Source organism: Nuphar pumila, chromosome 9 (genome assembly GCF_984573655.1).
Source record: "Nuphar pumila chromosome 9, dmNupPumi1.hap1.1, whole genome shotgun sequence".
Classification (NCBI taxonomy): Eukaryota; Viridiplantae; Streptophyta; class Magnoliopsida; order Nymphaeales; family Nymphaeaceae; genus Nuphar; species Nuphar pumila.
This window is the reverse complement of record NC_143257.1, coordinates 118,437,655-118,463,957: the sequence shown is the minus strand read 5'-3', so window position 1 is coordinate 118,463,957 and position 26,303 is coordinate 118,437,655. Positions and strand designations below refer to the sequence as shown.

At 38.7% G+C, this 26,303-nt stretch overlaps 2 protein-coding genes across 2 annotated transcripts in view; both read right to left on the bottom strand.

Annotated features, from left to right (window-relative positions):
- Positions 1-6,985: 6,985 nt before the first annotated feature.
- On the bottom strand, positions 6,986-11,006 carry LOC149829051 (uncharacterized). The gene is made up of 2 exons (XM_090017880.1): positions 10,172-11,006; positions 6,986-7,532 (listed from the first exon to the last, which is right to left on the bottom strand). Exons 1-2 carry the CDS (start codon positions 10,865-10,867, stop codon positions 7,416-7,418), a joined length of 813 nt encoding a protein of 270 aa, XP_089874006.1. The 5' UTR covers positions 10,868-11,006; the 3' UTR covers positions 6,986-7,415.
- A 7,037-nt stretch (positions 11,007-18,043) lies between these two features.
- The window catches only part of LOC149829050 (26S proteasome regulatory subunit 7-like), a 54,208-nt gene continuing 45,948 nt past the window's right edge, over positions 18,044-26,303 (bottom strand). The window contains exon 11 of the transcript XR_016434383.1: positions 18,044-18,166. The gene's annotated coding sequence lies outside the window, so the exon portion shown is untranslated. The remainder of the gene's footprint in view (positions 18,167-26,303) is intronic.

The window sequence follows — 26,303 nt, the reverse complement described above, 5'->3', positions numbered from 1 at the left end:
GATGTAAAACCAAGCAGTTGAAAGACCTAAGAGAAATGTGATACCATTTGTGTCTATGGTAGATGATAGTGCTTAGATTGGACACATGGTGTCAACAGTGTTGTTTTTTCTTATGGAGGGAGAGATTTGATATCATGGTTTGCTCTTGTATCCAGCTATGCTCAAAATAGACTGGCCAGTCGCGGGACATTCCTAGATAGAAACTTGTTTTTCTTATTTGAACAGATTTTACGCCACACCAAGAAGAAATCTCAAAAAATGCCAAAAAATATCAAATGACAAGGATTGAATCAAATTTCAGATCCCACTGGAATCACCGGATTTTATGGATGGTCGACGGATTCTTCTCTCCGAAATAAAACAGTTCCATAAAATTTTCTGGTCCAGAAACCTAAAGGGGTACTCAATATCTCTAAAACTGATATGAGGATCACTCGATCCATAACACAAAATCAGGATTCTAAAATTCCTGAATTGGCAATCAATCCAAATGAGTAAGAGATGGCAAAATTGCCAAAAAAAGTCAAGACCCAGAGAGTAGGTGGATGGGTTTAAAACTGATTAGGAAGAAGAGGAGGATGAGGAAGAAAGTGTTCAGGAAAGCAGAACAGATGATGATAGAATCAGGTAGAAAATACAAGAATGTGGCCACAATTGTAGCAATAATAGGTTTTATCCCAACTCGAAAAATAAAAATGTTGCCTTGTAATTGATGTTGCGAGAAATTCAACAGAAAATGGTAAAAAACGAGATTCAACTTAGAACCCTTGGGCAACAATAGCATAGGCTTATCAAAGAGAGTGTCCCAGTTTAGTAGGGGTGTCAACGGGTTGGGTTTGACCCAGACCAGACCCATACCAAACCCTATAGGGTTAGGATTTAGTGATAAAAAAGGAGGTCTAAATAGAAATCGGGTCAAACTCAAAGTGTCTTTTTAGTATATGGAGTCAGGTATGGTTTGTGAAATTTCATACCCGACCCGAGTTTCGATTAAGACCCATGATTTTTTAATATAAAAAGATAAAAAATATTATTTTATCAGTTTTGCTTCATGTAAACCTTATAGGGTTCGGGTATAGTTTTGTTATAGCATACCCGATAGAAACCGGGTCCGGACCCAGTACTCACACCTCAAAACAGATTCAGGTTTCGGACTCACCTAAGTCCAAACTAGATCCGACCCATTGACACCCCTACGGTTCAAGTTATCTGTCAACCATAAAGTGTGGTCCTCCATATTTAGAGCCGGGCACCCCAATCCAATGAGTATGAGGATTAGATCCAAAATTTGCTGAATGAGTTAAGGGATATGAGTCATCAACTTTGGAGTGTCAAAGGAGAAAGGAGAACCTACATCATTCAAGATTTTATCTTGGATAGGGCAGATAGAACTCCAGTTGCAGCACCACCTAAGAAATTTTTTAAGTTTAGTGAGTCAAAAAATCTCGAAACCCACATGACATTGTTTCTGAATGAGTGTGAGGACCAGAGTTACCCGAAGCTTCTTCGATAGGTGGGAAGCTCGTTTCCCAGAAACTCACTTCGAAAGCACGATACTCGTCGCTTTCGAAACTTGATGAGAACCTCGATTCCCTCACACTTCTCCTATGCTTTTCACACACTTCATTTATTCTTCTTATATGTTCTAGTACTCAACTTTTCATGTCTTTTTATGTGTTTTCTCAAACTCTTCTCACTCACTTCCATGTGCTTTCTCTAAATTGGTAGTCATCATTTTTAGATTTTGCTAAAGATGTAATTTTTACACTAAAAAATCATGAAATTTAATATTAGTCACTTTTATTTTAGTTTTTATTTGTGTTTCATTTTGATTCTCATTCAATTTTTATATTTCTTTTTTTTTATTCCTCACTTCCCGCTTCCTATATATTTTAAAATGCATCGCTTCTCATTTCTGCTTTCCGTATCGTTTTCCGCTTCCTAGTCTGACAACCTTGGTGAGGACTGCCAGAACAATCATCGAGTCTTGATCTATTGGTTTCCAAGAAGTCTAAAAGGTGAAGCTCTGAAAATGGTATCATTTTTTTGTGAAAAACTTAAAAAAAAAAAACAAACTAAGTTTTTAGTTGGTCTCTTGGAAAATGGCCAGAATCTGTTTGGGGTGGGGGAGGGTAGTGGGAAAGAAAAAGGAAAGAGGGCTTCATGCCCCCTCCTCCCCACAATAAGCCAGGTTTTGAAAACCTGGGTAAGTGAAAAAACAGCGGAGAGGGGGGATTGTGAAAAACTTGGTTTTGCACCAAACCAGGTTTGTCCAAAAGCTAGTTTAGTAGCATCCAAACAACCACCAAACCAGGTTTTGAGGCCAAAATCCGTCTTGACACCCAAAACCATGTTTTCAACCAGATTTTGGGTGTCATCGAAACAGTCAGGGGTGTAGCAAAAAAAAAATTATTTGTGCAATAGTCGGGGGTTTGGGGGTTCGGGGGCAGCGCCCCCAAAATTTTTTTTTTTTAGATAAAATAAAAAATGGCTACAATTATTAATAAAAATCTATTTCATGTGGACAAATCAAACTATTTGCTGCAGTCAGGGCTGGGCTAGGACCGGGATGGGCTACAAAAATGGATAAAAATCTATTTCATATGGAATCAGGGCTGGGCTAGGACTGGGCTTTTAAAAAAAAAAAAGAAAAATTTGAACTGTTTTGGGAGGCAGGACTGGGCTACAGCCCAGTCCTGCCCCCCCCTAGCTACTTCAACAGTACCATAGCAGTGAGCCTTTTTTGCAGTGCAGACAGTTGTTTGCCCTTTTGATAGGCAAGCTTATTCTTTCGTGGAATTTGAACTCGAGATCCCTGGGTTATGATGGTATGAACCAACTGTCTAGCTATCTCATTCAACCTGCACAGAGTTTTGCTTGTGAATATATTTTCACCTATTAATCTAAACAAAAAAAGATGTTTAGATTATAGGGAAATTTTCAACAAAGTACTTAAGGCTTTGGCATATACACCTAAATCTTAGATATTGCTATTTTCATCAATTGAACTTGGGCTATCATTAATCTAAGTTGAGTTAATAAGGTAAAGTTACTTATTTGTCTTCAAAACAATATTTTTCTTTTTTAGAGAATTTTCTAAAACATACTTAAAAATTTTATGATAATAAAGAACACATTAAAGTTTTGCATATTGTTACAAATACACCTAAATTTAGAATATTGCTATGAACACACCTAAGTTTTGGATAAGTCTCATCTAGATGTTGTTAATATTGCGCAAACCTGGTTCTGAATATATTTATGTACCCAGTTCTTACCTGACTAAATCAAATCATTAACACGGATTTGAATATATTGAATGGTAGGCCGGGTTGGACTTATAGTTCAAGCAGTCTTGATGGACCTTAAATCTCTTTTTTAGTACAAGTCACTACATATGCCTCAAAATTAGATGTGTGGTTTATCAATAATGCCAAAAAGTTAGGTTTTGTTTTTCAACACTTCTGAGGATAAAATGTTAATTTCAGCATACTCTAGGTTTTTTTTAATTAACCATGAAAAAACTTAGACTTGTCAATAATTTCTAAAACTTAGACACATTTTTTATTATGCTAATAATTTTGGTTATTTTTTTTAAATTTTTCTAAAAAGTTAGTGCAATTATGAAGAAATTTTGGTAATTAAAGCACACTTCATGACAACTTTGATGGAAATAAACTGTGGGTATTTCTAACTAACTATGAAAAAGTTTAGGTGTATTTTTAACAATATCTGAAATTGAGGTGTCTTTTTTATAATTGCCTAAACTTTAAGTACTTTTTTTTTAAAAAAAATCTATTTTATAATTATGCTTAGCTGTTGGCTTACCATCGTCTTCACAAATCATATTTTTTCACTCAATTATATTTGAGTTGATTCCATGTCACTTAAGGCCCATTTGTTTCTTGTAATATTTGTGAAAAATTGTTGAGCTAGCATCTCTTTCCCTCGTTTTTCACCATGGATGAAATAACCATCTAAGAATCATGATGGGAAAGTGTCATGCTGGTATAAATTAGTGGTGTCAACTGGTTTGGTTGGGACTCAGGTGGAACCAGACTTGGATCAGATTTTCGGGTATGGTATCGGGTCCAGACCTGGGCCTAATCGGTCTACTATAAGAGATGCCATACCCGGATCCGATTAGAACTACATGAACCATACCCGGTAGAATGATATTTTTTTTTATCATATTTACATTGAAATTTTAAGGGTCTTAATCCAAACTTGGTTTGGGTCCGGGTCTGATACAAATTTTCACAAAATATACCTGGGTACATGTATTAATCAGACCTTCGGGTCTGGACCTGGGTTTTAATCGGGTCTTCTTATTTGTCACCATACCTGGACCCTATAGGGTTTGGTCCTGGTCGGGTCCGGATAAACTAAATCCATTGATACCCCTAGTATAAATGGACCTCAGTTTTTCCACCACCTTCCTCTTTTCATGTGTAAATCTCTCCATACCTCCCTCCATTTGGAAAGAATTTCATGGGAAAGCTGGACTGCTAAGAGTTTTCCGAAACCGATGCCTTTTCTCATGAAAGATCCTTCTCTTCCATGAGAACCAAACAGCAGCATTCCTTCACGCCACTGCTGTTTTTGGCCTTAGATAAAATAAACCACAAAATGGAAGAACCAAAAAAGAAAATATGGTGATGCATAATTTTACAAGTTGAACTCAATTCCTGCACTACAGGAAAGTGATCCTAATCTTTTTCTTTTTTTTTCGACAGAGAAAGCTGGGGTTAGTCAGACCTTTACCAGTTATACAACCATACCATTTGGGGTTCGAACTCGCAGTGTCCCAACACAAGGTGACGTGCACTAACTGCTCCTACCAGACAAGCGTAAAGTGATCCTAATCTTGTTCTCAAGTCATCACCAAATGACACATGATTAGGTCTCTGATCCTGAGGGTGGTTTCTCCGTGTAAAAATTAAAAAAAAAAAAAAAGTTATCACCAAAATTATTTATCGTTCAAGCAACCACAACATGGTTAGATCTTTAGAAGCCCTCATATAAGTTTTCAGTATATTATGACATATAAAACCAGGATTTTTTTTGGGTTTTTTTTTTTTTTTTGAAATTTGTAAGAACCTAAAAATCTACTTCGGGTGCATTGGTATTTATGGTTGACTAGGTAAAAGTAAATTTTCGATGAAGTGACTATATATTCACATGACAGATAAAAAAAAAAAAAAACTACAGGCCCTTAAGGATGTACATAAGTTCATAAGGTTAGTATTTCCATCATGAAATTGTTAGCTTGGAATGTTTGTTGGCGTGGGGCTTGGGCTATTATTAGACTTATTTAAAAAGATAGAGATGTCATTGCTTGACAACCAGTAAAAACCACCTTATTGGCTTCTGATGATTGACTATACATCATCAGGATGCAAAAAAATTTAATTGATTGGTAGGGGTCGTACAAACCCTAGACTGCCTATATAAAAATAATAATAATAATAATCTACAATCCAAAAGGTCTATATTTATCATTTTGCTATGAAAGTCAAAAGATATAACAGTTCTCATTCAACAAAGCCCTAAGTTCCAAGCCAAATAAAATAAAAAAGACTTGTGAGACCCAGTAAGGATTCTCAATCATGTGAATTCTCATTTTTTTTTTTTTAAGATAAGCTGGGGTTAGGCAGACCCCTACCAGTTATACAACGATACCATTGGGATTCGAACTTACAAGGTCCCAACACAAGGTGACGTGCACTAGCTGCTCCTACAAGACAAGCGGATCCCCCCTTGTTATATGAGGATCTACACATCCAAAGGAACTCATATCATAACTTTGTCTGAGATGGAGAATTTACCTAGGAATCCATACAGGCAAATGAATTAGGATGGCATCTAAACTTATCAAAGCTTTCAGTTGCCCACTCATTGGAGGAAACTGTTCTGTAGCATGGGATTGTTAGGCACCTCTGAGTCTTTCGATTCCATTATGAAATTGAAGATGGTTTGACTTATCATCAAGAACTATAATCATTAAAATTTTGATGCTGATTATCAAAGAAAAAAAATGATGCTGTTTGCGCAATTATGGTTGCTGTTGAAATCAGATTTCATCCTTTGGCAGGGTTTTCAGTTTTCACAACTGTGGCAGAAAGACCATGGAAGGGACAGTTTTCCCATTACCAATAATAGGCTCTTGAGAAATAGCCCAAGAAAAAGCCCCACAATAATTCATGCATTCTCTTGCAAGCAATAAGTCTCCATGGGGTTGAGGGGTCAGCCCTTGGAGTTTTACGCCGACATGGACAACGACCATAAGTACGGCAGGCTGAGCCAACACGGCTAGGTCTCTGCACCTGGCGTGGTTTCTCCGAGTAAAAAAAAAAAAAGACTACCATGTTGCCCACAAGGGCTCCACTCATCAGGTAGGGGCAACTCACAAACATCAGAAATCTGAAAGGACATTGTGAATTCGAAACCCTGTCAAGTCACCCTCACCGACACAGGAGAGATTAAAACCAAGAAGAACACAGACACAGGAGAGATTAAAACCAAGAAGAAAGCTAAAAACTCCTTTAGGTAATGACTGGACTTTGCGTTATTAAAAATTTTCAGATTGATCAAGCCTTTTAATAAAAAAATTCTGATAATCCAAGGGAGAAACCCCCTCTCACTGATCACACATTAGCTAGCCTCCGGTTGGTAAAACCCTTGAGGTCCCCCTAACCACAAGGGAGTACACCCAGCTTCAGCCTTGTGGCAAAGGACGCGTTGGTTTCAAACTTGTGACATCCCATCAACTTGGTGACTTTCACAAGTGGCTCCTACCAGATGAGCAGAGCCCTTGTGGGCTTTTAATAATTTTGTTTAATAAATTATTTTCTAGAAAATGCTTACTTAGTAGGATTAGGACAGAATGCAACCAATAAGAAAAGCAGTACAGTGGCCATCCACAGACTTTTACATAATGAAGCTACTTAAGTTGAACATATCAAGCACTTAACAAGGAGGAATGTACACCAAAAGCATACCTTCATATATGCAATCCACACATAAGCAACACTACCATAAACACATTCATACAGTGGACCTAGCACGACTGCAGGTACGTTTGCAAGACCCAGTGATTCTTGGATTTTCTCAATATCCTATGAAAGCAAATCACGATCACAGAACTTTCTCAAGTTTAGGCAAACATGAGAAAGTGCATCTGTGATTGTGATTCGCACTTGAGAATGCTCATCCCTTAAATCTTGTGATTCTTGATCACAAGACAGACCTTGTGACCAACATACACAGCTTATACTTATTAGGATTCCATTGCTCATCCTACCTGTGGTCAAAGCAAACATGCCCTTCAAGTTTAACATGTATATATAAATATGTACAGATTCTAAGATATGTTATTCACAATGCTAAAGATTTATTTTAGATCTAGCTGCATCTCAGAAACCATTATAGTACCCTCCAAAGCTAATCTGTGCTCCTGTAAAAGGAACTCCTCTTACAGCTGAAAGCGCTTGGTTCAATCTACTCGCATGGTGAACCACTTGCTTAATCCTCTGCAAACACAATGTAAATTCAATCAAATGGATCTGAGAAAAAGATTATTAAATTTTTCTGTGCATGTTTTACATGCATACACACATGTTTAGTGTAAACAGAACTTCAGGACTCTAAACGTGCTCGTAAAACCAAATAAGGTCTCTACAACTCGACTGAAGACATGATTACGATGGCCAACTTGCAAAGTAATCAAAAATTAGGATTTTGTACTATAAAACACTAAAATGAATGGGTAAGCAATCGATTACATAGATCATCCATTCATAAGAAAATGCTCATCAGGATTTTCTTTTTTATGACGATGAACCTGCCCCAGGAACAGAGGCCACTTAATGGGCCTCTCATAGATTTCAAGATCTTTTAAAATGTCATATTTTTATCACGATACTCGCGATAAAAATAGTTTTTTGCGGTATTTTTATTTATACATCTTTTATCTTTTCCATATTTATGTGACAATATTTTACCAACATTTTCTCAAAAAAAAACAAAACTTTAAAAATATTGTGAGATTTTCCCGTGGCAAGAGCAAGATTTTGTGACAGTTTGGTCGGCTAGAGACAGATTATGAATCAAAGGTGATGGGTACCCAAGTTTGGGTCTCAAAGATGTAGTTCAGAATTTGACTTCACTAAAGTCACCATTTAGGTCAGGCCCACCCGCCCCCAAGGGGGGTTTGGCATAGTGGGGTGGGGCCTTGGCTGCTAGACGGGCAGTCAAGGTTCGATTCTCATGGGTGTCGCCCCTCTGCGCAAGCCAATGCATAGCATAGGCCCCGGGGGCAGGAGTTCTAGCCTCAGAGTTTTACACTGCCGGGACAATGAACGTAGGTATGGCAGGTTGAGCCAGCAAGACCAGATCTTCATACCCGGTGCTCTTCGGGTTATAAATTAGAAAAAAAAAAAAGGTCAGGCCCACCCAGTCTGAGAAAATTCCCTGCACCAACTTGGTCCTGCCGTCAGTGCCAAACACAGGCTTGTTCTACAATAGGCAAGGATTGGTCCCGATCAGGCCTCCAATTAAATAACATGGATCTAATCATTGTACTTTAAAAGTGGATGTGTGATCCATTTTCAAAACTGGGTGCAGGCCATGAGAGCTCGCCCTCATGTTAGGATTTACCATAGTTTGTCATCAGACACAGGAAAACCGCAGTTCAAAACTCACAGTAAGTTTGAAGCTGAGGGTGTTTCTCAGTAGGTAGTGGGGGCTTAAGGGTTTTACCAATAGGAAGCCTGCCAATACACTGTAGATGGAATACACGGATCCCATCATTTGACATAGGATGGGTTCCATCTTACATTCAATCTTAACTGTCTACGGTTAGGATTGACTCACATTCTCGCCTAGATGTGGACTGAGCTTAGCCGTCCAAATGCATCAGTTGGATGGCTAGGATCGACCTCCGTATCTTATGTCAAAGGATGGGATTTTTTTTTTTTTTTTTGCAATAGATGATGGAAGGGTTTTTCTCTGTACTAGACAAAAAATGAAACTTAAAAACATAAAAATAAAAAACAGCATGATGGTTGTTGGTTCACATCAGTGAAACACTGCCTTTTTGTCTAATTGACTATGGAGGCATTTTTTATGCAGCACCGCCGACAGCCACCCATCTCAACATTTCTCAAGATGCAGATGCAGATCACGCCCACTCTCGAGAAATGCCAAGATGGGTGGCTGTGCAGGCGATGCATGATGATGAAGCGCTGAATTTTATGTGAACACATTGATTATTTACTCTTTTTGTATGCTCCATGACCAAGCCCTTCAGGTAGCAAAACTCACTGTCCCAATGAGATTTAACTCAAAAATATTCCTTTTGTCTACCTCGTTATTTCCTCTCCTTTTAATCTAGCGAGTTTCCAGCAAACAAACAATAACGACGCTATTAACTACTTTTTAAGCTAAAACAGACACTGGCCGCCCTCTAAGGCCAAGATTACACACTTTGGCAAGAGCAGATCAGGTGATCGGAAAAGTGATTTGTCATCCTCACCGTCTACAACATGCACAAAGATCATGAGGTCCTGTGAGATGAATCAATCAACCGTGAAGATGTCAAATCATTCACTTCCTTAAAATGATTTGACAGATTACCTGATCTGCTCTCCACTTTGGCAGAGAACTTGAACTTGGAGATAAATAAAAAAAAAAACAGAATAACAGACCAATCGGCCAAAAAAACCTTAAGATGAATTGGAGAGCCCCGCTTCGCCAGTTTGGACCGAGAATGGAGGCGGAAATGGAGATTAAAATCAAAACCAGTGTGGGGATGGAGGCAGGGGACCACCCTACCCCTGTCCCGATTCTCACCTCGCTCCGTCCAATCCTTCTTTAAGGATGGCAATGAAACTGCCGTTTAGATCGAGGATGGAGGACATGATCAAGGTTAAAATCAAAACTAGTGCGATGGAGAGCAGAATTTTGAAGGGGAGAGCGTGAAAACCTTGCCCCCCACCCCCGCCGGGGTCCACTGCCATTCCTAATAAGGTACCTAAATAATCAAGGAGTTGAACCACCAAGATCCTAACGGCGCCTTATAAACGATCACTCCAATTACTTGGATACATGTTCCCAATTGAACAAGAAAAGACACCTTGTGCAAAATATGGAGAAGGTTAGGGACACAAACCGAGTCATCAGCATAGGAATTAAATCGAGGCTTCTGGTTCTGCTGTTGGTGGTGGTGATGGTGGTGCATCTGCCTCTGGCGGCCAAGTACTATGATGCAGATGGTGGCAGCGGCCATCCCCAACGAACACAGCGCTCCCATTCCCGTCACCCTCCATCCCCAAACCCTAAGACCCCCATCACAACCCTTCTCTCCTTCTTCAATCAATGGATCGTTGGCAACACCCACATCTTTCTTGCCCCCAACAACCAACTCAGAACCATCTTCAAACTCATCCTTCCCATCGAAGGACTCAAGAAGCAGAGGCCCCTTGCCGGTTTCCGGCAGGGCCGCCGCGGTTGTCATGTCGACGAATTTAGGATCCTCCACCCCATTATCAACAACAGGGATTTCTTCCTTCACCACGCTGATATCAACAACAGGGATCTCATTGATCTCTTCTACCAATATGACCTGTTGGTCATCCTCAACCTTCTTGAGATCAAGATCTCTTTCCTCAAAGTGTTTGATGAGATGGGTAGCAGTGTTTGGAGGAGGAGGAGGAGGGTAGATGAAGTAATTGGCATCAACTAGGACTTTATCATCAAGACCAACCTCTCTGGAGATGAAATCTCTCCCACCATCAAAGAATCCATCATCTGCCAGTAGTTCCCACCCATCTACATCCATCTCATCTGAAGATGGATAATAGGCCATGGTGGTGGAAAGGGGAAGAGGTGGTGGAGTAGGAGGTGGGTTGAATTAGAGGGTGTTGTTTTGTGAGGGTGGTGGTGGTATTTGAGGGGGAACATAGGAAGCCATGTGAGGGAACGATCTCTACAGGCTCATGCCAATGGATTTGATTGTGTGAAGAGTGGTTTTTAAAACCGCCCTGTGTGGGGTTGTGTGGGGTCCATCGGTTGGGAGAACCCAAATCTGGGAGGCAACCCATGGAGTTAAGTTAGATCTTTTACAAGGACATAGACATGAGAGGGTGGAACGACACACACACACACACACACATATATATATATATATATATATATATATATATATATATAAAGTCTTTTATCGTGATATTCCAAGAAATAAAGTTGTCAGCTTTTTAAAATGTTCAAAATATCATCATATTTTGAGAACATCGTGAGATTATTATTTTTCATAAATATTGTGATTTTATCATGATATTTTATGTTTCTATTGGGTAATATATAGAGAAAAAACAGCTTTTTATTTGTATTCATTTTTATATGTTTTTTGTTATTTTCTAGTTTATTTATCATTGTAAATGTTTTGTCAAGAAAACAAAAAAACAATCTATTTCTCAAAAGAATTTAACTGACGTTATTTTACTGTTTTAAATTTCTACTGCAATGAGTCCAAGAGTAGAACTGAACCAACTAAATCTATATACAAATTACCAACGGGAGGCTCGGATAGTCTTGCGGGAGCAGTTAGTGCACGTCACCATGTGTGACCCCTATAACTAAGTTATAGGGGTCTGCCTAGGGATGGCAGTGGACCGGGGAACAATGGGGCTCCGCCCTGCCTCGCCCCGTTTGGACGAGGGATGAAGGTTAAAATCTATCCACGTGCAAGGATGGAGGCGGGGATGGACTTACGCTTTTCCCCGCACCGTCCCGTCCTCAATCCTTTAAGGAATGACTATAAACTAAGGGGAAACGGGGCCCCGTCCTGCCTCACCGTCGTTTGGACCAGGGATGAAGGCGGAGGTGGAGGTTAAAATCCATCCCCATGCGGGGATGAAGGTTCGGATTTTGAAACGGGACGGGGGTGGAGACCTTGTCCTCCGCCCCGGTCCACTGCCATCCCTAGGTCTGCCTAATGGTTTAAAAACTCGCTGGGTTGATCCGATGACTCGGTTGACTCGCCCAGTCACCAGGTAAAAAAAACATGTTTAACTCGTCTTTAACAAAATTGAGCTAAGTCATGGGCCAGTCAGTCGAGTCATGGGCGAGTGATCCATATATATACATATAATATAATATATTTTATATATAATTACATATATTATATGAAATATAATATAAATATTATGTATATTATATATAAAAATATGATTATATATGTATTAATAAAATTATACATTAAATATATTATAAAAATATCATATAATATATATTATATTTAATATATTGATAAAATACTATAAAATATACATATATCTATACATTTTATATAAAATATAAAGTTAACATGACCCAACTGATTCACCAAGTTGACCCAGCCGAGTCACGAGTCATTCAAGGATGAGCCTTAAGCTGATTTTAAATAATTTTTATTAATATTCTTTATAAAAAATAAATTTTTAATTTATTTTTTATTGCCAAGATTTAGACAAAAATACAAGATTTATGAAGAATTTTCAAATTCTCACAAGTTTTTTTGAAAATTTATATTTTACCGTTTTTAACTTTGCCACATGGGCAGACCCTTACCAGTTATACAACTATATCATTGGGTTTTGAACCTGCAACATCCCAACGCAAGGTGATGTGCACTAGCTGCTCCTACCAGACAAGTGTAGCCTCCGTTGGTTTTTTTTTTTTCCTAGTCCCTGGCTGATCAACTATTTCGGTCATGCTATGACAAGATTATTACTTGAATGTTGTCAGAATCGTATCGGACCTCAAATCGGTTGATTCTGATTCTAAACCGAATTAAGCTATATTTATTAATTTTTAACAAATAAATATTATTATTATTGTTTTAATTTATTAAAAATAAGCCAAATCATCTCAGTTTCGTATCTATTTTTGACTGATACGATATGATAGGCCTATTCTCAACAGTAGTGACAACATTGCAAGCTATTGGCAAAAATGTTACTCATCAATGAAATAGTTGGATGGTTAGGTCGAACTAATCAAAGGGTCTTGGGTTCGAATCCCACGGGACCACGGGGTTAATCTTAGCATGCTCATAAAAATATATATATATATAATATTCGACAATTTGTATTTAGATTATTTTTTTCTTTTTTGATGGGGATAGGCAGCAAGGTTTTAAAACCCGGTGAAATAGCGGATTTAAATCACGGTATTTATGTTTTTTCATAAATCTCGCAATATTTTGAAAATCTCACGAGAAATTTCCGTTTTAAACTTTCAGGCAATTTCTCGCAATTTCTCGCAAAATTATTGTGAGAATTTTCATAAATCTAGCGGTATTTGTCACTATGGGTCAGACTAACCCCAGCTTGCCTTTAAAAAAAAACATGGATCGAGAACTCCTCTATTGTAACCCAAAGTTCTCAAATTGAACTACTTTTCTCCAAATTTGCTGGCATGATAGGACAACCATTATGATCGATTGATCAGTTTAGTGGGACCCGATAAGGACTGTTTCTTTGGCCTTGATCTTGGCCCTTTGAGAGAGTTTCTCTATTTAGTAAATATAATTTTCCAAAATAAATTACAAGTGTTACTGCAACATGCTTAGTGGGGCATTTTTAATTTCCACTACTTGTTCTTATTTCTTTTCTGCATTTATATTGCTGTTTTTAGACTTCAACTCCCATAAATAAAAAAAATTAGTTTTTTTCTTTGTTAATGTTGCACTAGCTTAGCCCACAAGAGATCCACTCTAGTAGGGGCGACTTCTGAATATCACCAATTTGACAGCACGTCATAAGTTCGACACCCAGGGTTGGCGTCCCTTGCCGCAAGGTCAAAGCTGAGTATACTCCCTAATAAGCAGGGGGAAACCTCAAGGGTTTTACCAACAAGAGACCCGGGGGGGGAGGAGTTCTCTTCGATTATCAAAAAAATCTTGCATTAGCCTGATTGGTGGGCCATTAACTAAACAACAAACCTACCAATGAATGTCTACAACAACAACAACAACTACACCTTCATCCCAAAACAATTGGGGTCGGCGATATGAACCAACAAAGAAAATCATTCTGGGTCTTCCACATGAATCCTTCTCCTCCATTCATTTCTATACAATGCCATGTCCTCGGTGAGGTTCAAAGCATTCATATCCTTTCCTATCACCTTCATCCATGTCTTCCTAGGCATACCCCGACCTCTTTTAACTAATATATTTTCCCATTTTTCCATCTTTCTAACTGAAGCATCATTAGGCCTTCGTCGAATATGTCCAAACCACCGTAAACTACCAATGAATGTCTCATATTTTTTAATCTTGCACTAACTTGATTTTTTGGTTTTATGACCTCAAGAAACTGCACTCGGCACAAAGACCTGATCGTGCTGGCTCAACCTGTCTTACCTACCGTGGTTGTGCCGGCAGCATAAAACTCCGAAGCTAAGACCTTCGCTCTCGGGACCTATGTTATATGTTGGCTTGCTCTAAGAGACGACACCCATGAGAATCCAACCTTGACTGCCTGTCTAGCAGCCCCTTAGGGTGCATGTGATAAAGAATCTAACTGACCAACAAATTTCCCAGATTTCTTTGTTGGGGTTGCTTGTTTTAGACACTGCAAGCATGAATGACGCAAATTTAAAAGCAACACTTATCTTTTCCCTTAATCTGACAAATAAAGTAGTCCGTTGGTGATGCAGACCATGTTGGAAGCATGATAGATAGTCACGTCATAATGGGATATGACCATGATGGTAGCATGATAGACACGTCATGGTGGGGATATATTGGTAATTTTGTATTTGATATATTTTATTCATGAAGGGTTGTGGTGTCAAGTGCATAGTGAAAAATATCGCGAGATTTATGAAAATATCACGATAATTTTGCGAGAAATTGCCTGAAAGTTTAAAACGGTAATTTTTCGTAAGATTTTCAAAATATCACGAGATTTATGAAAAAACATAAATACCACGATTTAAACCATATTTATGTTTTAAACGGCTATTTATCATGAAAAAATGGTGTATTTTTATTTATTTATTTCAATTATTAATATTTTCTTATAAAAATACTTTTATTTTTTTAATTTATTTTTTATTGCCAAGAATTTGCTGAAAAAACATGAGATTTATAAATAACATTCAAATTCTTGTGAGTTTTTGAAAAACTAGATTTTTGCTGTTTTTAACGTTTGTCACTATGGTCATGAGATCCATTCACACCTGTATTAAATCTGATAGGATTCGGGTTTGGTAATAAATAAGGAAGTCCAATTAAGAATTTGGATTGAATGAGTCTCAAGAGAATGATTCGAAGTTGTTGCAAAGTAGAACTAGGGATGCAAAGTGATCGGATCCAATCAGCTAAGTACATGGGAAAGTCGGATCCGGATCAAGTTGGAACAGCCAAAAATCATAAAACTTGCATACTGGATCAGGTCTGTTTGCATACTCCACACTACTAAACATAGCTTCCAAAGAACTTTTTTTTTTTTGAGTAAGCAATTTGGGACCTTGTAAATCTTTTCTTTTTCTTTTTCTCAAAACGTGGGATATGGTTTATGAAATTTTATAGGTTTAACTCGGAGTTATGATTAAGATTCATAACTTTTCATTATAAAAATCATAAAATTAATTATTTTAACTGATATATATTAGTATGGTAACAAATGGTGTTCAAGATTGACTCATTTATTGTGGCGAGCGAGCCAAATTCGAGCTGGCTCATTTACAAATAAATTATATTTTTATATTGAAAATAATAGTATTTACACTTTAGCTCATTAATTGAAGCTGAAACTGGTTCATTTATAAAATAATTGCACTATTCCAAAGATGTGAGCAATAGAACTCTAAACTTATTGCTTGCAAGCCAAAAAAATGTATTTTTATTAGTCAACGAGCTGTACCAGCCGAACCTAGTCAAATGCCCATTTGTTTATGTAGACAAGCCAAGCCAAGCCGCCTGCCCTACACATTGGGTTTGGTTTTGTAAACTTTATAGTACTTTGACATAGTTTTTTGCAATGTTGTCAGTGTATCGGCCCTGTAACGGCCGATACGTAGTTGATACATATCGTATCGACAGAAAATCGATAGACTTCACCCTTGAATAGGCTACCTTTTATTATTATTTTAATGGCTTTAACACGTGTAATGTTCTGATTGACATGTAATATTTTTTAATTATTTTTTATCCGATTCAGAACGATTCACTTGAGTATCGGTAATCGTTGGTCAAACGGCCGATACCGACGCTGGCAACATTGGTTTTTCGTATATATAGTAAATTCAGTTGAGCCAAAATTCATCTCATCCCAATCTCAACCATAGTGACAAACGTTTTTATCGGCAAAATCTTGTTTTTCAAAAACTCGTAAGAAATTGAATTTTTTTCATAAATCTCATACTTTTTTTGGCAAAATCTTGGCAATAAAAAAATTAATTAAAAAATATAAAATTTATTTTTTATAAGAAATATTAATAAAATTTATTTAAAAATAAAAATACATGTTTTTTATGATAAATAGCCATTTAAAATGTAAATATCGCGTTTAAATCATGGTATTTTTGTTTCTTTCATAAATCTCGCAATATTTTGAAAATCTTTGAGAGAAATTGTCATTTTAAACTTTAAGGCAATTTCTCACGGTATTATCGCAAGATTTTTCAAAAATCTCACGGTATTTGTCACTATGATCCCAACCCACTTGAATCCAGTGAATGTCAACTCATTGATAACCTTAATTAGGGTTGGCCTCCCTGTAGCTATCATGGGATGCATGAAGGAGGAGGAGAAGGAGAAGGAGGATAAGTTCAATGTGATTGTAACTTGATCACCCTACATCTTTGAGATACAGCCTGTCAGTTGTACTGCCGAAGCAATGATGGAGGGTGATCAAGTGCAGCAGCATAATAAAAGTATACAATACTATTGCACCAGATCCGGTAAGAGAAGGAATGACCAACACGCAACCAAAAACTGGAGTTTCTCACATGTGGATGCCTTTCCATCGTTTTACAAAAGAAGAAAAAAGAAGGGCCACAAAAAAAAGAGGGTGTAGCTTGCTTTGCGTGTGACTCTTTGGGGGGGGGGGGGGGGGTTGGGAGTAACGTCGGAAAGGGAATTCCCTTGTCCCCACTCACACCTTACATGCACCTTTGCAACCCTTATTGATTCTTCTTTTGTTTTGTTCTCACCTATCTTTGAAACTCTCAACTTTGTTCCCCTTTTCTTCTTTTTTCTCTTTTTCTCTTGGGACTTCAGGATGCTTACCATGGATTCTTGATGTTGATGGCTAGAGTTTTTTTTTACTTGGGGAAACCGCCCCCTGTGCAGAGACCTAGCCGCCCCAGCTCAGCCTGTCGTACTTACAGTCACTATCCTGTCAGCGTAAAACTCCAAGGACTTACCCCTCAACCTCAGGGAGTCGCCAAGTTTTGACTTACGCAGGGGGTGATGCCAGAGACGGACCGAAATTAAGAAGTCCCCAAGAATTTAAAACTCCCATTGGAGTCCTTACCGGGCTGCTCCCAACATATATACAACAACTACAACTACGCCTTCATCCCAAAACAATTGGGGTGCTCCCAACATACATAAAAAAAAAAAATGAGATATCTTGTTTATGTTTGAGCCCCCCTTAATAAAAGTTTTTGGGTCAGTCCATGGGATTTGAACCTAGGCTGCATGTCAAACAGCTTAGGCCCCATCCCACTATGCCAAACCCCTTGGGTCTTGTTGATGGGGAGAGTTGATCTATGTGTGCATCCAAAAGCCACACATAACAGAGTTATCAGTCGATTGGATTTGGATCCAATTTCAACAGTTTTATATTGGATCTGAACCCAAATCCCACCCACCCAATTTTTAATGAATAACTAGGATCTGGTCATGGTAGCGTATGTCACAAAGTTGCGGGTATGATCCAATTTCAACAGTTTTATATTCGTTCAACTTTTTTGAAAAACAGATACAGTGACACGGATTTTTTTTTTAATCAATAAGAACCTTTTTTTACATTCACATGTAAAAATTTATGAACACGTATAAAACTAATATTAAAATATTAAGATAATAGTCATACGCATTACAGTTGTGTCAGTGTTATAGCGTGTCCAACTCATGTCATCCATGACACGCCCTCTAAATGCCGTGTCCCTGTGATATAAATAGCAGCCAGCTTTAAATCACGGTATGGACCTTTAGAATAAGCTTACAGATTCAGCAAAAGGGCACGCTTGCCCCCTTCTTAAGAGTTAAGAGTAGTTAGTGAAAAGAAAGGAAATAACAAATAAACAAAAAAGATGCCTTCCAATTAAATCAGTTCTGATTAAAGAGTAATGTTATGATAAGGCTCAATTATAATGTGTTATGCTGACATGCAGCTCACTCACTAGATTGAAAGGATAGTAAATAACCAGCTAGATAGAAAAGCAATTTTCAATTATAAAAGTTTATCTGATTAGAGAGTTTTTCGAACATGAACCAATAAAGCAAGCTGCCATTGCAATTGGGTTCCAATCCTACCCTATAGTTATACCCCTCTGAAATCTTATAAAACCGAAGATATTTTGATCAAATCTGATCTCATAGATGGATTCAGCATGGTCAATTTAATAGGAATCAATCCTTGGATGTATATTTGGATGAAAAGATGTGATTATTTAAATAACAAAAGTTTGTATTTTTCGACTGTTGATTTTTGAATCGTCAAAAGATCCTACACAAAAGGGCTATGCTCATCTGATGGGGGCGACTTGTGAATGTCACCAAATTGACGGGATGTCACAAGTTCGAAACCCATAGGTAGGTAGCGCCCAGGTGCCCGCTGTGGGAGACCTCAGATCACTCCTCAAGCCCCTTCGCAATGTGGCTCATGGGGACACTTCAAAGGACAACGCCCCACTCGCACACTTGGTCGCCGATGATACAAGAATTTATTATTATTCCACGCATTAAATATGTGATGGCCACATTTACCTGGCTAGGTCAGTCATTGAGGAAGACTCTAAAATGGAGACAAAGAAACCATGGTATTAGGGATAGCAGTGGACCGGGGGAAACGGGGCCCTGCCCCGCCTCGCCCTGTTGGGATGGGGGATGAAGGACATAAAATAGGAATGAAGGCGGGGATGAAGGTTAAATCAAAACCCGTGTGGGGATGGAGGTGAGGATGGACTTACGCTTTCCCCCGCCCCGCCTGTCCCGGATCCCTATTAGTAAAATAACTAAAATGCCTTTAGGGATGGCAGTGGACCGGGGAGAAACAGGGTCCCACCCTGTTTTGACTGGCAATGGAGGATATGAAACGGGAATGGAGGCGGGGATGGAAGCTAAAATCAAAACCCGTCAGGGGATGGAGGGCGAAATTTTGAGACGGAGCGGGGGTGGAGACCTTGTCCCCAGCTCTCACCCCAATCCACTGCCATCACTACATGGTATAACCCTTCTCTTGAAATATTCTTGATTTTTTTATAATCCCCAATATTCTGATCACCTGTACGGTACTGTCATTTATCGAGCCTTGTTTGAATAACCTTGGTGTAAAAATCATGGGAGGCACCCCTGCCCGCTAAGTGGAGCCTTGAGCTTAAGCATTGCAGCAAGGGACACACACGGCGGGTATCGAACTCATGACTTCTCTTCAATTTGAAACTTATGAACTGACCTTTAGCCAGGACTGAGGAGAACATGTACCAGAAGCGTCTCCTTATAGTGGAAAGCTCGCTTCTCAAGCATGAAATGTCATGCTTCCCTCCAAGCAGGAAGTACCACTCTTACTATTTGTGGGGAGTGCACTTCATACATCACAGAAAACACACTTCTCAAATCGCTTCCCCTCTCGCATCCTACTTGTTTTTCTTTCGCTCTTTGTCGCTTTTCCACTCACCTTTAGATTATTTTTTATGTTTTTCATATTATGTGATTTTTGCTTTTCACTCTTCCAAGTCATTCTCCCCTCACTTCATGCACTTTTTCTTTTTCACTTTTCCCACGTTTTCACAATTTCTTCCACAAATTCTACTTCATGTTTCATACTGCTTTTTAACACACTTTCCCACTTTTGCTTTGTGCATTGCTTCCTGCATCCATTTCTTATGGTGGCAGAGTAACCAACGGGGGATCAGCATGTTTGGTAAGAGCTGTTAATGCATGTTACCATGTCTTGGGACGCTGCAAGTTCAAAACCCAATGGTATATCTGGTGGGGGTCTGCCTAAACCCAGCTGGTATATAAAGACAACCAGCAATATGCAACAGGTTGACTGTGGGAAGTATTGTTTGTGGTGAAACCTATTGCTTCCAAAACAGTTTTGGGGTGTACCAGAACCAAAGGGACATCATCTAGCCAACTAATTGCAGGAATAGAAGAGAAATTAGGGTAGAATGACTCCTATTGTATTAGACTAGACCGGGCCCAAGGGTTGTGGGCCCTCACTATAGCACAGTTGAGACTTGACAATTTACATTGGAAAATCATGATGAAATCCTCCGCATGTAAGGATGTAAACGGGTCAGATTCAGAATAGATATGTGGTTTACTGAATTCAACTTAATCAGATCCTAGCTAATTGGATTCAGGTTCTGATGAAAAAGGATAGCGCCAAATCCAGATCCGACTAGCAAAAACAACCAATACATATTTACATATCATCAGGTCAGATATCCAGCGGATTGGGATTTGGTTCAGTCTCAGATTCAGGTTTGAATGTAGATCCCCAAAACAGAATCCAGAATCATTTGTTGATTGAACACACTTTTCTTTAACAAATCTGACTAAACGGATTATTAGGTTGGATATCCGACCCAATATGAAATAAAGGAGGCATCCCCGTGGGACACAGAGTATGCTTAAAAGCAAAATGTTGCAGGTGAAAAAAGTCAGCCAAGAATTTGCAAACTGGGGACAATAGTGAAGTAGGAATACAAATGTCTCTTCAAATGTGCTTTACAATGTCTAGGACAGCATTTTAACAAACCTTCTTCAGCTAACATAAAATTATTCTTAGATAAAAAAACACAAGGGGCACTTTGAAAACCATGTTTGGAGGTAGGGCTGGGCAACAAGCTAAGCTTGAAGTGATCAAGGTTGGGCTTTGCTCATTCTTGCGGCGAGTCAGGTTCAAGCTCATAATGAGCTCAAGCTAAACGAGCCAAGCTTGACTTTTGTGTACAGAAAAATACATTGTTCTAGAGCTGAAGTGTCAAAGCTAGAAGCAAAAATGACCTTGTAGGGATAATTTGACCTGATTCCCTAAAAACCTTATAATTTTCAATATTTCTCACAGATCTGACATAGTTAAGACCCTTCTACCTTTCGCAATTGCAAATTGAGGTCTTATTGCGATAAAATTGTACCATCCATCGACTAGTTTCAACTTCCACTTAAATCCATAATCACATATTTTTTTATATGGAACTCACGAACTCGCATAAATTTATTTGCAAATTCTTGGTGAGACTGAAACCACCAAAATCACAAATATCGTACTCTTTCGCATATACGTCAATATTTTGCAAAAATATATCTGTAAAACACTGCAAATATCATACTTTTTCGTATATACTTCCCAAAATCGCATAAATTTATGTGTGAAACTCTACAAGGAAAACAACAAAATCGCAAATATCCTACTTTTTCACATATACTTCCCAAAATCGCATAAATTTATGTGTGAAACTCTACAAGGAAAACAACAAAATCGCAAATATCCTACTTTTTCACATATACTTTCCAAAATCGCATAAATTTACGTGTGAAACTCCACAAAGGAAAACAACAAAATCGCAAATATCCTACTTAAATATTTGCAAAAAATTTATATATGATTTTTTTTATTTTTGCATATTTCTCGAATAATATCTATACTAGTTTTTTATTCAAGGGTTTCTTCTTTTCGTTTGTATATGCAAAGAACTTCCCTGCTTTGATTCCTGTGTAATTTGGTTATGCATTTCGAGGAGGTTGTGGTATTATCCTTGTGATGTGAGTTTCATACAATATATACATGTGTATCCCCATGTATATTTGTATTTAATTGTTATTATGGATGTTTTTTGTATGTCATCAGACTTCTACAGCCACCGGATTTACTGTTTAAGTTTAACTATGTTTACGAGTTTTTCATAGAAATATATATTGTTGTATATGATTTATGATTGTTTATTTATCCTTTAGTTAATATTTGTAGTTCTTGTGTTGGTGTAATGGGGCAAGGGTTCACTGTTAACACGCATTGAAAGGGCTAAAGTACACTATCATGGTTGTTGTAGGCCATCAATGATAACATATGAAAGGGCTAAAGTACACTCTAGTAGGTCTTATTACACTAATTGAAAATCTACAGCGATCTTCAAAAATACTACCTTTAAGAAATTTGTAGCTTTGATGTCTCGTAAAACCGGATATGCGGCAGACTTATTGAGCCTTTGGTATAAATATTCTCTAAACTTAAACAACCAAGATATATGAATAGATGTTGAGGAGGGGGAGGATATAGAATTGATGTTATTTAGTGATGATATTTACTTGGAATTAAGCAAAGTTAATCAAGGAGCAGTTAAACAATGAGTAGTTGATCAATGGAATAATGTGAATCCCGTGAAGAATGTGCATGTATTTCAGGCACCATCTATCAAGCTGAGTCGTTTGTTGATTATCCATTTGTCTCAAACAGTGAACGATATTGATGTTGTACATAATCAACAATTCACTGCAAAGGATATGAAACCACATGGGCAAAGAAGTGACAATGATCTTCATCGCAATAATTTGAACGACATACGACAATGCTAGGTAAACCTTGAAATTTTGATGTAATTTATGGTTGAGAGGTAGGTGTGACGATGAATGTGATATTTTGATGGTTAATCTTCAATATTGAAAATGCAAGAATGATACACGCATGGAAGTAGGGATGCACACGAGCCGAGCTTGGGTTGTTCGAACTCGGCTCATTTCAAAATGACCTTGTTCAAGCTTGGCTCGAGCTCGGAGCTGAGCTTCAACGACATTGTTCAGGCTTGGCTCAGTTGCAAGCTTGAGCCGAGTCAAGCTTGAACAACAATCTAAAAAGATAAAATCATGGAGAAGGTGGGATTTGATCCCTGACCTCCCTAATCACAGTACAAATGACCCACTATTGTGTCAAACCAAGATTTTTGTTTATTATGACCTATAAAAATATACAAATACTAAAACCTCTATATTAGCATCCAACAAAAAAACATTGATGCACAGAATTCGATCTCAACAGCTAGCGCAGAAGAGGCTAACACCCTACCAGTAAGCTAACAATATCACTTTTAAATTGGAAACATATATATATATATATATATTTGAGCCTAATTGAGCTTTTCGAGCTTAATCGAGTTCAATGACTTGATCAAGCTCGCCTCATTTATGTACACCGAGCATGAACATGTATTCAAGCTCAAGTCATTTATATTCACAAACGAGCTCACACCAAGCTTCAACGAGTTGAGCCGAAGTTGAGGTCAAGCTAGCTTGGCTAGTTGTGCATCCCTATATAGAAACAAATTAAGTGATAGATACAGTGAATTTTGATTTAATTGTTGCAACCGAACAATCAACTAGCGGTAGCAGTGATCATGTTGACAGTGAAGAATCAGATGATATTGATGATGATGAGTATACCATATAGATAAGAGATGATGGAGACAGTGATGACATGGGACAAATAATAGCGGGTGAAAGCGATGCACCAATGGCATTTGAGAATGTGAACCCTTGGTTCTCGTTTAATAGGTTCTCAAACAAAATGATTGTAAACAATTTCAATGACTAACAACAAACTCAAACAATCAAGAAATTACTTTGGGCAAAAAGTTTAATGATCTCCAGCACTCTTGCGAGTTTTTAAAAGATCATGTAATCAGGAATAATTATAAAGAACAATTTTTAAAGAGCTGCAATAACAGAGTCATTGTCGTATGCACGAAGAAGAACGCACACATACAGGTATGCAAGTGTGGCTGCTCCTCGTACATGGACCAACTTCCCACCAATGTCGATAAATAAACAAAAGCCAAAGAAGTATAGCAAGAATGCTATCATCGTCTTGTTCACCCTACTATCGCTCTTCCCTCCAAAACACAGTAGTTTTACCTTCATCATCTTGCTTTACTGGGATCATAGTATCTCCTAAGCCATGAAAACGTGATCTTATCGCCTTTGTACGCATCATCATTTGTTTGCAAATAAAACACACAAGTGCTTGAAGTCTCTCGTTGTCGACTAACTGGCTCTCCATAGCACTTCAGTCCGGTAATTCATGTCATGTCTTCCAACGTGATGGTTATCTCAACATCTCTAAACTAGAATATATTGGTTGCCAGATTCCAAAACTGCATAACGACCTCTAAGAGGGAGTAACTAATGTTTCATAGTGTGATTTGCAAGAATTTGCAAAAACAAATTCGATCTAACAATTTTTTTTGCTTTCTGCAATCCAAATTAATTTTACTGAAATCAGTCAAATTCAATGAATTTCTACATATTTCACATATACATGACAAACTAATCAATTGCATTCATGAATAATAGCACTATTAGACTAATCAATAATTGAATGTATATATATATATATATCACAATTTAATCAATAATTGAATGTAAAATTGAAATTGATTATTACAAATAACAAATGAACAAAATACATGTCCACGAGCACCAGACCTTCTTTTCCAGTACGACCTCTTCATCAAAGCTTGCACTTTCTCTTCTGCACGAGGAGGAGCAGCACCAGACTATTGAAGAGTGCTCACATTTGATCCAGCCACATGACCCTTGCTTACATCTACTTCCTGAGGAGGGTCCACACTAATCTCAACCCCTTGGTCAGGTACCTCTTTCATCCTCGTACTGCATTCCTCTTTCATCCTCACACTGCTTTCACTACAGGTGGTCGCATCAACAACTTCATTTATCTGAATATTAATGTTAGCAACAACCTCAGTGCCAACCAATGGGTCACCCTCCCCCTCAGATACTTTCAGGATGGAAGACAAGAATGTGCCTATAAACTGCTCAACTTTTTTTGCACATGTTGCCTTAAATATGGGCCACTTTGAAATTTGTAGTTGTTCTTTGTACAATAATTCAGATTTTTTTTGCAACTCACTGTTTAAGCATAGTTGTATATGATTATCGAGGGTGCATTTTTGTAGAAAACGTCAGACACCTACATTTTTGGCTTTGGATGTGGCTCTCTCTCTCTACCCACTTTTGCACACTAAGTCATGCTTTCAAATTATCAGGATGACCTAACTCACCTGCAGGGACGGAGCCACGACGCAGGGAGGTACCCCTGCGCACCTACGTCAGGCGTGGTGGAGCTCGCACGCCCCAGAACCAGCTGCAAAGGGAGACTGAACCGGATCGTGGGTCGGATCCAAACCTGGATCCACGACCCGGTCCAGTAAACAGTCTTTAAAAGGCTGTCTAGGGTTGCGTGAAGAGCATTGAAGATTAAAAGAAGCCCAGCCGACTTTTCTTTTGCTGCAGTTTTCCCTTCTTTACTGATTTCCTGTTTTCCATTGCATTCTTCCCTGTTTATTGCATTTCTTTTATTGTTTATTGAAACATTTCTGAGTTAATAAAAAATCAGTCCCACCGATTCACGGTGGGCCATTATTTTCTCTCCTCCTTCAACGTGAGTTGCATCAAAGTAGTATCAGAGCAGCGGGCGTCCCGACTTCATCAGCGGTATGGCTCTTGAGGAGGGAACCGATCCGGTACAAGGCGAAGCGCGTGAGGAGGCGAGCAGCGAAGACCCAATGCTGCGTGTCATGAAGGTGTTGACAAAAATACAAGAAAATGTGGTGCGTATCAGTCGGGACGTGGCAACCATATCCCGGCGACTGGATGGGGTCGAAGGCCGAGTCGCTTCCCTTGAGTCGCCGGTGGATTCCACTGCGACCTCAAGGCAAAGACTGGAGGGTGCACTGAAGGTCGTAGCAGACGCGGCAGCAGTCCAGGCGACGTCCTGTCAACCAGACTGTGTTGCTGCTCCACGACCAGCAGATCCTCCTCCACTCCCAGGTACGACAGCCACGGCGTCACACGCAACAGGTACCCCCCATCCGAACCAAGAAGGTAGGGCAGGGAAACCCCATGTCGTTGGTACAGTATCGCCCTGGCCTCGAGTCATGGGGGCTATACCACCGGCTGGGTTGGGCCTGCAGGAACCCAGCGACACACCGGGTCCTGCCACAAATTTTGGTCCGAGTGCACCCCAGACCAAGGCTCGGTTTCCTGTGGGTTTGCCGCAGGT

Excerpts from the sequence above, each read along its gene's own strand:
- LOC149829051 (XM_090017880.1), bottom strand. The coding sequence starts at position 10,867 with ATGGCCTATTATCCATCTTCAGATGAGATGGATGTAGATGGGTGGGAA. Across the intron at positions 7,533-10,171 it reads ATTCCTATGCTGATGACTCG|AGGATTAAGCAAGTGGTTCA; the intron begins GTTTGTGTCCCT and ends TTGTGTTTGCAG.